This window comes from Peromyscus maniculatus, chromosome 8 (assembly GCF_049852395.1).
Source record: "Peromyscus maniculatus bairdii isolate BWxNUB_F1_BW_parent chromosome 8, HU_Pman_BW_mat_3.1, whole genome shotgun sequence".
Classification (NCBI taxonomy): domain Eukaryota; kingdom Metazoa; phylum Chordata; class Mammalia; order Rodentia; family Cricetidae; genus Peromyscus; species Peromyscus maniculatus.
Window position 1 is genome coordinate 103,674,732 of NC_134859.1, and position 13,442 is coordinate 103,688,173.

Genomic DNA, 13,442 nt, shown 5'->3' on the forward strand with positions numbered 1-13,442 from the left:
CCAACGGCTGGGCAGGTCTTGTGTGAGATAACTGGGGACAGTCCAGTCTAAGAGGGAGGGTCTGTGTGTGAGCTCCTTCCCAAATGTTCGTTCAGGTTGTACTAAAGACCTCTCAAGGACAGTGACCAGAGCTAGTAATCCAGAGGGACACTTTACAAATGCAACAAAACAGTGTCTCTCCTAAGTGTCTGCATGTTTCTCTCCTCACCCATAGTGTCAGCTTTGTTCATGGTATAGGGGAGGTCTTTTGGGATGGGCAGGTGTATGTGGGCAGCAGGGAACCACAGACCCTGGGGGAGGCTGCTTATGCTCTTGTAAATAATTCTTTCCCTATGATTAGTGGCTTGGCCTGGGAAACCTCAGAAAGCTCAGCCAAGCTGCTGCTGAACACTACAGCTGGCCTCTACCACACACAAGGTTTGTGTGGCCTGTGGCTACTGCCTTTCATGCTGGTGTGGAACTTAGACGTTGGGAAACATCTAAAAGCTAAAGTCCAGCGTCAGCCCTGAACTGCTCCTGTCCCAGTGGGACTGGCACTCCAGAACAGGGCCCTCAGGGCTTGGTGGCTTTTTGCTGGGAAGCAAGGAGCTTCACTCTGTCCTGAGCCATCCCTCATAGACTGTCTCTCTGCAGGTACCTGAAGGAGTTCCGCACAGAGCAGTGTCCGCTCTTTGTGCAACACAAGTGTACACAACATCGGCCCTACACCTGCTTCCACTGGCACTTCGTGAACCAGCGGCGCCGCCGTTCCATCCGCCGTCGGGATGGCACCTTTAACTACAGTCCAGACGTCTACTGCACCAAGTATGACGAGGCTACAGGCCTCTGTCCAGAGGGCGACGAGTGAGTGCCCTGCCTGCTCTCAGAGGAGCCCCAGGTCTCCTTCTGGGTCAGATGCCCTCAGAATAAGCTTGGTACATCCCAGGAATCTAGCCGAGGCTGCTTTGGGAGGACTGGCTACAATCTGTAGGTCAAACTTGGGCTCACCCTTGCCCTGACTTAAAGGTACAGCAGTAAATGGGATGGCTTTCATTTCCTTTGCCTATTACATGAAAACCAAAAATCAGCCTTTCTTCCACTCAGCCCACAAGACCACATTTGAACAGAGGTGGTGCCTGGGTTTTCTTTGACCCTCTGTGTCCTGTCCCCACCCCCTGTGCTGTCCTGCACAGTTTCCCCTGCGGTGGCAGCTTAGAGAAAGCTTCCCTAGTTTCTCTGTTTGCTGATCATTATTGTTTGAGACAGGGTCTCATAACGAAGCCCTAGGTGTCCTGGAACTCACTGTGTAGGCCCTGCCAGCCTCAAATTCACAGAGATCGACTGCCTCTGCCTCCCAGGGGCTGAGCTTAAAGGTGTGTGCTACCACACCAGCCTGTGTGCTCCCTTTAAATGTCTTTTCACAATTTTCTGTTGCAGAATAGAGTGTACCACCAATGACACAGGTGGCAAAGCCTGACACGTGGCTCAGAGGGACCATCCATGGCCTTGCTTGTCATTGTTTCAGCCTCTCAGAAGAGTGCTGGGACGTACGTCCAGGTTCTGTTGTACAGCACACTGAACTTTTCCTTCAGTGGCCGACCTTTTTCACAGAGGTCCAGGCTGGCTGGTCTCCTTCTTGCAAGCCCATTAAAGCCCATGGGTCATGTGTGCAAGTCTCAAGGGGCTGATTCTTGGAGGCCCCTGAGTTGGATAGCATTTATTATCCAAACATCTGTTCATCCAGAAGTGTGTCCCCTGAAGCAGCTGTAGGCAGCAGCCTGGGGTGGCAAGCCCTTCAGATCTCAGCACTCAAGCAGAGAGCCATGCTGGCCACAGAATTCATCATTGTCTTCCTCAGTTTACTCCACTGTACCCTCTGGATCATGGTGACAGCCCTTCAGCAGCTGACCTCAGGGGACGGAGTTGACTGACTTGCACTGCTGTGTTCCAGGTGCCCATTCCTGCACAGGACCACAGGGGACACTGAGCGCAGGTACCACCTTCGCTACTATAAAACTGGAATCTGCATCCATGAGACAGACTCAAAAGGCAACTGCACCAAAAACGGCCTGCACTGCGCTTTTGCCCACGGCCCACATGACCTCCGCTCCCCTGTGTACGACATCAGGTAGGCTGGTGCTGGGCCTAGGGGAGGGAGAGCAAGAGCGAAGCCACTGTTGCTGCCGACCTCAGCAGGACGGAAGAATGATGGCACTTTTCCCGTTCTCCTGTTCCCTGTCCTACCCTCTGTCCTTTCCTTTTCTCCCAGGGAGCTCCAGGCCATGGAGGCCTTACAGAATGGCCAGACAGCAGTAGAGGGCAGCATAGAAGGCCAGCCAGCTGGGGCTGCAAGTCATGCCATGATAGAAAAAATCCTCAGTGAGGAGCCTCGGTGGCAAGGTACAGGCAGCCTCAGGTGGCCTCTGCACTCTCCTTCCAGAGCTGCCCAATGACTTGGTTTGAAGCCACCTACTGCTTTTTCTAACTAAAGCTACCACTTCTGTTAGGAAGAATCTAGTCTTTTATCATCCCATTTGAAAACTGTATTTTAAATATTATTTTATGTGTGCTTTGTCTGAATGTATTTCTGTGCACTATGTGCATGCTTATGGATGCTTGTGACCCACCATGTGGTTCTGTGAACTGAACCAGGTCCTCTACAAAACAGCAAGTGCTCTTAGCCACTGAGCCATTTCTTTAGCCTACCACACCCCTGCATCCCATGTCAACCTAAATTCAAAGGGCACTTATAAGGGAGTTTCCAGATAGGCGGGCAGCATTCCCATGGTTCCTTGGGCTTTCATATATACACCCTCATCCAAGCATTTTCTCTCTTGATGCATGTCCTGGCCTGCAAAGAAGTGGCCCTGTTCCTGTCTTACATGGGAACCTCAGCTCTTCCATGCCTTCCCTACATTCTACTTTGCTGTTATTAGGGTGCTCCATCTCCATTCCCTGACCCCTGACCCCTGACCCCTGCCCTCTGGCCTTCTGTGCAGAGACTGCTTATGTCCTGGGGAACTATAAGACAGAGCCATGCAAGAAGCCACCACGGCTGTGTCGCCAGGGCTATGCCTGTCCCTACTACCACAACAGCAAGGACCGGCGGCGGAGTCCCCGGAAGCACAAATACAGGTCCTTTGGCCCCAAGAGGCCAGCGGTGGGAGGGAGGAACGTCAAGGAAGGGGTGTGGCTGAGAGCGCTACTCCCACGGCTCTCAGGGAGGTGGGAGGCAGGCCTGGAGTTTACAGGGCCAGTTCTAAAGGGCGGGACCACGAAGGGTGACGGAATGGTGGGGGCCCTGTCCAGTTCTTGCATGAGGCCGATCCATTTCTGATTCTTCAGGGTGTGTGCTGGAGTGGGGCCAGGCCAGTGTGGAAAATGTGGTGTGGCTGTGGCCCTGACTCTTGAGCTGTCAGAGGTTCAGTGCCTGGCTGAGGGAGCAAAACTATGTCTTCCTGTGGCCAGCTGGGCCAGAGGAGCAGCCAGACTTAGGACCCTAGTAAGACCCTTCCTCTGTAGCTGATCTTCCCCATTTCTGCATCTGAACTTGTGAGAAAGGGAGACAAAAGGGGGGCCCACCCCCACACAAGGACCCAGGTGGCACTGTGTAGGCCCCAGTCTTGTCCTCTCGTGCCACTGTCTGACCCTTCTCATTGGACCAGGTCATCTCCGTGTCCAAACGTCAAACATGGGGACGAGTGGGGAGACCCTGGCAAGTGTGAGAATGGAGACACCTGCCAGTATTGCCACACCCGCACAGAGCAGCAGTTCCATCCAGAGGTAGGCCTTGAGGGGCAGGGGTGATGGACTTACCCACCTCGGGAAACCAGGAGACAGGCAAGAGTGAGGACAGGTGTTGGCACTGTTCCAGCAAAGGATGTGTGGGTAGTACCTCAGTGTGGAGCCTCTTGTTCTGAGACCACCCTCCCTCAGTTTTCCACTGCCAGTTCATTTCCTAGTCCACCGACCAACAGAGAAGGCATGGATAGGACCCGATAGTCTGGCCATTCTGGACTTTGGACTACTTGTGGTACTTATAATCTACTGACCATGGCAGGTCAGAGCCCATGGGACAGAGACAGCAGCCTCCCTGATGTAGTTCTAGCCTCACACTATTAGTTTACCGCCTCTCCTGTGGTTCCTGGGCCTGCCCTGGTGCTGTGGAAGCCAGGATACAGCAATGTAAAGACAACCTTATGTGGCTGTAGACATCACAGGCAGCAGTTAGACCCTGTAGAGATCCAGGTTCTCTGAAAGTGACTCTGGCCTGGCAGTAGCGGCACACGCCTTTAATCCCAGTACTCGGGAGGCAGAGCCAGGTGGATCTCTGTGAGTTCGAGGCCAGCCTGGTCTACAGAGCGAGATACAGGCACCAAAACTACACAGAAAAACCCTGTCTCGGAAAAAAAAAAGTGACTCTGTGCTTCCTGAGGCCTTAGTTCACTTAATAGGAGGAGACATGCTCGTAGGTATCACCCCAATCTTTGTGATGACTGGTGGGACCTGTGACTCCAGGAGGAGGGTGCTGATGGTGCAGGATGCCCTGAGAGTTGAGGAGGAGGGTGATAAGAAGCTCAGTGTGGCAGTGCGTGACTAGTACCCCACCACACGAGACAGTGAGGCAGGTCAGTTATGAGCTGAAGGCAAGCATAGGCTGTATGTCAGTATCCTGTCCCCAGAAAAAGAACATAGGGGAGTAGGAAGGGAGAAAGTGGAGAGGAATTCCAAGCTAGCCTTTCTCAATAAAAGTGTCTGTGTGTGGTTGACCTTGTCCTGTTTCTGCCCTGCCCCCTCCAGATCTACAAATCCACCAAGTGCAACGATATGCAGCAGTCGGGCAGCTGTCCCCGAGGACCTTTCTGCGCCTTTGCCCACATAGAACGTATGTGCCAAGTTCCCATGACCCGGGGCCAGTTCCCTGGCTTCCTTTTCCTCCCGTAACCTCTGCTGAAGCTCAGGCATGGGATCAGTCCCTAGCAGTGTCCTGTGCACAGGAATCTTTGGCCTCATCCCCACTGAAGTTACTGTCCCTTAGCCAGTCTGGAACTGACCGTGAAGTCCTGGTGCAGCTTCCAAGAGCCTGAGACAGACGTAGAGATTCATGCCCTACTGGGCACTGAGTCCCAGGCACACCTGAGGCACCAAGCGTTAAAAGCAACTTGACAGATCCCAGCCAGCCACCCATGTAACCCATGAGCATGGAGCTCTTCTCTACTGAGCCCTGCTTGGTCCACTGGAGCAGGGCCCTCTATCAGAATATGAGGTGGCCCCCATATGGCATTAAAGTTTTGGGTAACGTGCTAAAGAGAGAGAGAGACAGACAGGTTAAATTAATTTCAGCGTTTTTACTTAGTCCAATATAAAATGATATCATAGCTGGGTGTGGTGGCGCATGCCTTTAATACCATCCCTCAGGAGGCAAAGGCAGGCAGATCTGTGAGTTCAAGAGGCCAGCCTGGGCTACAGAGCAAGATCCAGGAAAGGAGCAAAGCTACACAGAGAAAACCTGTCACATTGGGGGGTGTGGGGGGGTAGAGTGCGGTAGGTAACAGAGCACTTGCCTAGCATGCAAGAGGCCCTGGGTTTAACTACAACACTTTGAGGAGAGCAATCACACAGAAAACAAAATAAAAAACAAACAAACAATATGGTATGAGGGCCTGAGACTGAGGCTCTCCACAGTGGGTGGGCAGGGCTGGTCCAGGGCAGAACCATGGCAAGTGAGAAGCCCTGGGCCACAGCTGCACTTGTGTGTGTGTGTGTGTGTGTGTGTGTGTGTGTGTGTGTGTGTGTGTGTGTGTGTGCGCGCGCGCACGTGTTGGAACTAGGGACCCTGGATGTGGTGGCCCACACCTGCAGTCCCAGCACTCGGGAGGCATTGGTGACTTGTTGCTGCAGTGTGAGGTAGCGCAGGTCTAGAGGCTTCGTGTTCTGCTCCAGGCCTCCTCCATCATGAAGTGGGTGCTGGGCTGATGCCCATCTCATCTGCAGATCAGGGCCCTGCTTCTCCTCACCCTCTTTCTAGGTTCAGCTCTGTCTCTCAGATGAGAGAGAATAAAGAGGGAGCTCCGAGAGGGGACCAGATGGAGAGCAGAGAGGTAGCTGGCAGCTGTGGGTCCTGGACACCCAACTGCAATAGCACAGAAGAGTGATTAACAGTTTGGGCTGTACAAAACGGGCTTGAAATGAGCTCGTCTGTCTCCTATCTCTGCTATCTTAGAAGACTTAGCTGACCTTTCTGAACCTCCGTTTCCTTTTCTATGAAGTGAAACCTATCATATTACTTGTATTTTGCAGTTAATTGTAGAAAATATAATGCCAATGGAAATAGTAACTTAATTCCCCGTGGTGGCAGGGACAAGTATGGCCTCCTTTAGAAGATAGGCAGGTAGATATTTGCAGACACAGTCCTGGCTTGGGAGCCTGCTGACCTCTATCCTCTCTTGCAGCGCCACCCTTAAATGATGACATGCAGCCTTCCTCGGCTGTATCCAGCCCCACCCAGGCGGGTCCTGTTTTGTACATGCCATCTGCTGCTGGAGACTCGGTCCCTGTGAGCCCCTCCAGCCCGCATGCCCCTGACCTCAGCGCCGTACGTGCCTGTCTTAGGGAGTGGGTGGGCACCTTGCCTGCCCAGGAGCATGCTCCTGCCTCTCCTCTGCCCCAGGAGCTTGAGTCCCTGGTATTTGTCCTGGGGCTGAGGGCGGGGAGGTGGGGATGCGTCTTCAGAGGCAGTAGTGATCAGCCTGGGCAGGGCTGGGGTAAGCCTTGTCATTACTGTCTGACAATCCCTTATGAGGCTGAGGAGTCCTGAGTGCTTACTGTTACCCTCGACCACCGCCCTTGGAAGCAGGGTTGGAGGGTGGCCATTCCCTGTCCATGTTGTGCCCATTGCCCACCACCTACCTGTCCTCTTCTGCAGCTCCTCTGTAGGAACAGTGGCCTGGGCAGCCCATCTCACCTCTGCAGCTCCCCGCCAGGCCCCAGCAGGAAGGCCTCAAACCTGGAGGGCCTGGTCTTCCCTGGGGAGTCCAGCCTTGCCCCTGGCAGCTACAAGAAAGCTCCTGGCTTCGAGAGGGAGGACCAGGTGGGAGCAGAGTACCTGAAGAATCTCAAGTGCCAGGTAAAGGGTGCAGGGGCAGCGGAGGACACTGAGCTTGACATTCTATATGGGGCAAGAGTAGCTTAGAGGTGAGGCCCAGCTCACCGGTGGGAAGGACACTAAGAGCTAGAACTGAGTCTGTCTTCAGCGTCTTCAGGATTTGGCAGAGTGGATGCTATCGCCTTGCTTCACTGCTGAGGAGGCTGCACAGAGCCCCTCCTACTCAGGAAGTGTTAATCTGTGTTCATTCTGCAAAAGGCCGCACAGCTTCCCCAGAGTCATTGAATCAGTCAGTAGGTACAAGATTGTCCCCCTTTCCTTTCCAAACTAGGATGCCTAATGAGGTGACAGTGCCTGGGGCACCAGGACAAAGGGGTCCTTAATAGCAGGGGACAAACCTGTTCAGGATAGGAGGGCAGAGGAGGGGGCGGGGAGAGGATTTGTAAGTGGAGAAAGAAAGCTGGGAAGAGAAAAAGGGGTTGGTATGATGGGTGACGGGTGCTGTCAGTCCGTGCCCCTCCCCTGTATCTGCAGCCTCAGTGGACCTAGCAAGGCCAGGTGGACACTAGACTTGGAGCTGCCTAGTACCACATCACTTCCTGCTCCCTAATTTTTCTCTCTCAGGCTAAACTAAAAACCCATTCACTAGAGCCCAGGAGTCAAGAGCAGCCTCTGCTTCAACCCAAACAGGTACAGAGCCCTTGGCCCCCATCTCCTCTTCTGGTATCACTATGGATAGGACAGGCCCAGAAGCCCAGCTGGTATCAGCAAGTAGGGTACCAGTTTCTTCACAAACGAAGGCAGGACTAAAGTGGGCCCAGCCCCAAGTCCAGAGAGGGTGGGGGTCCGGCCCTGGAGCCCATCCCCTCCTAGACGTACCATTCACCAGGAATGTTTAGGGAATGTCTCAGTGTCAGCCCCGTGCTCATCCCTCCCTCTACTGTGAGCCTGCAAGGGTAAGTAGCTAATGGCTTCCATGTTTCACTGTCCACCACTACCACTCAACAAGGTGGACTGGGACGGCCAGCCCGGGCCTGTACGGTGCTGGTTGCTTTAGCCCACCTGCCCCGTGCTCGCCTCTGCCACGGCTTCTGTAGGCAAGCATCCCATTTCCCCTCCCCACTCTCGTTGCAGGACGTGCTGGGCATCCTCCCTGTGGGCAGCCCCCTGACCTCAAGCATCTCTTCCAGTATTACCTCCAGCTTGGCAGCCACTCCCCCCAGCCCTGCGGGCACCAGCAGCGCCCCTGGCATGAATGCAAATGCTCTGCCCTTCTATCCCACCAGCGACACGGTAGAGTCGGTCATAGGTAACTAGGCAGGGTTTGTTTGTGAGCCCAGGACTGGACTTGGACTCAGACACGAGGCGTCTCAAGTCAGACTTGGATGAGTGCACCCCATATTTTAGACATCTGGCTTGGGAAAGTCAGGGTAGACACCCTGAGCCCTCTGAGCCAACACTGGGCCACGGGGCCTTTTCATGAAAGTTGTGTCACACAGCCCTAGCTTGTTTACTAGGCACCGTTGGGAGTGAGCAGCCTGCACATCTGTCCTCATGGGTGCTTAGCATGTGTAAGGCCCTGGGTGTGGTCCTCAGCACCAAGAGGAAAAAATCAGTGCCCCTTTCCATCATTACTTATGTTGCCCACTTTGTGCCAGGCTCCATGCCAGGCACTGGGGAATCAGGTGGTAGTATGCTGCTCTTGCCTTCTAGGAGAGAAACTGTACCTTCTCCTAACCAGGCCAGTTCAGTACAGAGGCACTGCATTTGTCAGGAATCTACTGTACATTGCTGTCAAAGAGCTGCTAGCCCCGAGTAACTGAGGGTGAAAAACATGGCCTGGATGTAAGGACCACACCACATACCTCTGTCAGACAGAGCTGCAACCTTGAATTCAGTCATTTTTCTTCTTGAGATGGGATCTTGCTCTATATAACCCAGGCTGGTCTCGGTTATATAGAGTATAACTATATACTTGGTCCTCCCTCCTCAGCTTTCTGAATGCAGAGATTACTGGCATGCCACACCACTCTGGACAGGGTTGGGTCTTGACTCCTCCTAGGAGTGTCAGAGGAGGCTTCAGAAAGCAGCAGCACTTGGCTGGACTGGGCAGGTGTCACCAGGGTTGGTGTGGGGTAGTGCTGAGCAGAGACATAGCAAAGGCCGTAAATGAAGGAGTCAAAGTCAGGAAGCCTGGAGCCAAGGACATGGTCCTTGGGAGCCCACACTCCATTCTCTATGCCTAGAGTCTGCCCTGGATGACCTGGACCTAAACGAGTTTGGAGTAGCCGCCCTGGAGAAGACTTTTGATAACAGCACAGTGCCCCACCCCAGCAGCATCACAATCGGTACTGGGCAGTGGGTGGGCCAGGACGGCCTGGGGAGGGGGTCTTGGGGTTTCACCTGTACCCATGTGGCCTGCCTGGTCCTCACCGGCCACCCTCTGGCTCTCTCATAGGTGGCAGTTTGTTGCAGAGCTCTGCCCCTGTGAACATCCCCGGCTCCTTAGGCAGTTCAGCCTCCTTCCACTCCGCTTCTCCGTCCCCTCCTGTCAGCCTCTCCTCACATTTCCTGCAGCAGCCCCAGGGCCACTTGAGTCAGTCAGAAAACACATTTTTGGGGACCTCAGCATCACATGGATCTTTGGGTAAGGAGGGGACTGGATAGAACCTAGTGTCTTATAGCAGATTCCCCTGGCTGCTCTGCCCGTGACACGTGAGCCCAGCTGTAGGTTACAGCGAGGGCTTCAGCCAGACATGTTCTCTCCCCATCCTCCACGACTGGACAGGTGGTCAGAAGCCAAGCCTCTGTCCCGGCTCCTTGTGCTGTGGATGGTGCAGTGCTCGTGAAGACACGTGCTAGGACAGGCTGGCACCTGGAGAGGCAGGCGTCAGTCTCCAAGGTGAAGGCCTGATCATACTAGTGTGGCTTAGTGAGCACTGGCCTGGCATGTACCAGACCCTGGGTCTGATCCCCAGGGCCAAACACACAATCATTTTATCCAGTCACCCAGAGCTCCTAGCAGCTGACCACATCATCAAAGACCACCAAAGAGCAAAGGGAACGGTTAGACAGGCCCACCCAGTCTCAAGCTTTCCCTTCCTGGTAGGGATAGGCATCAGGGGTCCAGATCTAGCCCAGACTGCTCTTTGCCCTACTCAGTCTTAGAACAGAGTGGGTCTGAGTGATTTCCAGGTTCAGTGGTGAGAAATACAGCAGGGAGACCTATAGGCTAGACCACCACACCCAAGCACCCTTGGCTCCTGGGATGGAGCCTATGGGAGAACGTTCTCTGAGATAGTTAATACGTACACAGCATTCAGCACAGGCCCCTGTCTTTCATCTACAACTCCCTGACCCCACTTCCTAGCCATTCAGAGACCTCCTAGGATGCTGGACCTCCAGTCAGAGGAGGGACTAAGAGCCTCTGAAGTTCTGGTCAGCCTAGGGGCCTCCCTCACCTCAGCCAGGAGTGTACAGCACCTCCTCGATGCAGAGGAGGCTTCTGTGTTGAGGTTGTATACAGTTAAAACTGCTGTGTCTCTGGAGACCTCTCACCTTAGCTCTCCCCACTGGCTCCACACGTCCCCTTGCCGGGGACCCTCTTGTCCTGCTGCTCAGATTCAAGTGTCGGCCAACAGCCTCCGGTCAGAAACACACAGATGCTGGGTCCCAGTCAGGGCAACACAGGATCTACCGTACAGGGTGCTCTCTGTAGGACCGACCAGCTCCACTGCCAGAGCGGTTGACACCGGTGTGGGGAGGGCAGAGGTGCAGGTGAGCAGAGCCTGCTGCACACCAGCGTTTGTGTTGGTGGGCCAGAGGTCTCCCGGCAGTGCACTGCAGGTGTGTCGCAGGACGAAAGCGCTCCGCTCGCTCGCTCGCTTGCTCACTCTCGGTTTTTTGAGACAGGCTTTCTCTGTGTAGCCCTGGCTGTCATGGAACTCAGAGATCCACCTGCCTCTGCCTCCTGAGTGCTGGGATTAAAGGCATGTGCCACCAACGCCCCACACTCTCTCTCCTTTTTAAAAACAAGGTCTTATTATGTAGCACTGGATAGCCTCAAACTCCGAAGTCGGCATGAAGTGTGCACCAGAATCTTCTTTTTTCCCCAATGTGCTGGTATTGCTCAGAGGGGGAAATGTCTGAAATCCAGCTCAGTTAGTGGAAAGGGAGCCAAGCAGAAGTCACTGGAATCATATGTAGGGGTAGAAGGAAGCCAGAGGTAGACAAGGAACTCCATGAAGATAGGCTCTGCCCCGGGAGCCAGAGGACAGTGGATAGTGTCAGCAGTGGCTGAGGGGTGGGCAGTCTAGCTGACAGCAGGCTTCTGGAATCGTGTGATCAGGCTCTCCTGTCCCATTAATGGTTCTTGCTAGCATGTTCTTTGTCCTGCCTGCAAAACAATGAGCGGGCCCTAGCTTCCCAGGCCCCTCCTGTTCCAGCCCTCCCATCAAGGTGTTGGCTGGTTAGCCTATCTGATCTTGTCCCACCTCTCACTGGGATGCAAAAGGAGGTGTGCAGTAGTTCAACAATTAAGATGCCTTCATGCTGTCCTACACAGTCCTAAGCCCCCTGAGGCCACATTAGAGATGAAGATACAGAGATTCACATGTAGTGGTAGATAACAGCAAAGTTTAGACCTGACTCAGCCAGTGATACCTCCACATGCTCTTCTCACATATTCACCCAATGTTCAGCCAGCCCCTGGCGGCCCAAGAGGGGCTGGCCAGGGCCTGGGCCTAAGCCCTCCACAGCTGATGTTCCTCCCCTCCCTGGGGCAGGTCTGAACGGGATGAACAGCAGCATCTGGGAGCATTTTGCCTCTGGAAGCTTCTCCCCAGGCACTTCCCCTGCCTTCCTATCAGGGCCAGGGGCTGCTGAGCTGGCCCGGCTTCGGCAAGAGCTAGATGAAGCTAACGGCACCATCAAGCAGTGGGAGGAGTCCTGGAAGCAGGCCAAGCAGGTACTGGGCCCCACGCCCACCTGCAGTGCCCAGTGCCTGGTGGTATCAAGCCCAAGCCCATCCTACACAGCAGGCATCGGGTGGGGGAAGCAGGGGCCTAAAGAACAGAACAGAAACGTGTTTGCCCTCCCCCATGTGGGAAGACTGATCTTGCCAGTCAGAATGTTACCATGGCTGGCACCACAGGCCTGGGACTCCATATGGGAATTGTTTTTAGAGTGGCCCCAGGACCTCCTGCCTGTCTCTGCTTCTAGATTCTGAGCTAGGCCATCTGTCCAGCTGCCACCAGCTGCCCGTGGGGATGCAGGCTAGGATGTGAGCCCTGCTTTGTGCTCCTGTCATGCTAGGCCCGGCCCCTTCCCTGCATACAAAGGGAGGGTCTGCTGAGGTCCTGAAACTTCTTCTCTGCAGGCAGCAGTAGCCTTCTCTCTGCCCTCCCCAGACAGCAGGCCCAGCTTCCAGCAGGCCCCATAGCCAGAGTGGTCCACACTGGCTCCTGGAGATGCTCTCTGGGAGGGGGAGGGGAGAGGGACGGGGGCAGGGGGCTGTCGTGATGAGACACTGCACATTGGGCCCACAGGCTTGTGATGCCTGGAAGAAGGAAGCGGAGGAGGCTGGTGAGCGGGCCAGTGCGGCCGGAGCTGAGTGTGAGCTGGCCCGGGAGCAGCGGGATGCACTGGAGCTGCGGGTAAAGAAACTGCAGGAGGAGCTGGAGCGGCTGCACACTGGGCCCGAAGCCCAGGCTCTGCCAGCCGCCCCTGACCTGGAGGCACTCTCACTCTCCACCCTGTACTCCCTCCAGAAGCAGCTGCGGGGCCACCTGGAGCAAGTGGACAAGGTCAGCCCTAGAGACCAGGAGTGGGGTGGGACCTTGAAAGCCCAGTGCTGGCCTCTTAATGATGTTCAGCTGTTGGAAGAGGAGGAGAGAATGCCCTCGAGGAGAGCAAGAAAGCTGTAGCGGCAGAGGCCAGTGTGTTAACCTAAGCTTAGTCCTGTCCCTTGCCCCCAGTGCCTTCTCCGGTTCTCCATTCTCCAGGAGACATTCCAGAGTGGTCAGCCACAGGTGCCTGCTGGTCCCTAGGGGTGGCTTGACCAATAGAAACAGTCGGTTTTTCCTCTGAGAGCCCTTCCACAATGAGTCCCCTTGGCCTGTCCCCTGAGCCTTGTTGGTAAGATCACATATGACAAGAGGCATTAACCTCTGTGCCAACAAAAGCCCTGAATGATGGGCTGCCACCCAGCTGCCCCTCCACCTGGCCATTGGAGCTGGGACAGCAGGTGGAGCTGGGAGCTGAGCTGCTCTCGCTGGCCAGGAGGATCTCTGAGTGCTGAGCTTTGGGCTCCAAGGACTCTGAAGCGAGAGTCGAGAGGGCTGCTTGCTCAGCTCAGTGC

The 13,442-nt window shown here is 54.8% G+C and overlaps 1 protein-coding gene across 2 annotated transcripts in view; it reads left to right on the forward strand.

The window, feature by feature from the left end:
• Window positions 1-13,442, forward strand: part of Unk (unk zinc finger) — a 34,734-nt gene that overhangs the window by 19,943 nt on the left and 1,349 nt on the right. Inside the window, exons 2-15 of one of the 2 annotated variants that reach the window (XM_006993645.4) lie at window positions 634-843; window positions 1,931-2,107; window positions 2,249-2,379; window positions 2,979-3,114; window positions 3,645-3,762; window positions 4,780-4,864; window positions 6,432-6,574; window positions 6,905-7,105; window positions 7,709-7,774; window positions 8,219-8,393; window positions 9,331-9,432; window positions 9,543-9,731; window positions 11,869-12,050; window positions 12,631-12,888. In XM_006993645.4, the coding sequence (XP_006993707.1) occupies window positions 634-843; window positions 1,931-2,107; window positions 2,249-2,379; window positions 2,979-3,114; window positions 3,645-3,762; window positions 4,780-4,864; window positions 6,432-6,574; window positions 6,905-7,105; window positions 7,709-7,774; window positions 8,219-8,393; window positions 9,331-9,432; window positions 9,543-9,731; window positions 11,869-12,050; window positions 12,631-12,888 (2,173 nt within the window). The remainder of the gene's footprint in view (window positions 1-633; window positions 844-1,930; window positions 2,108-2,248; window positions 2,380-2,978; window positions 3,115-3,644; window positions 3,763-4,779; window positions 4,865-6,431; window positions 6,575-6,904; window positions 7,106-7,708; window positions 7,775-8,218; window positions 8,394-9,330; window positions 9,433-9,542; window positions 9,732-11,868; window positions 12,051-12,630; window positions 12,889-13,442) is intronic. The other variant, XM_006993644.4, reaches the window with a different exon arrangement.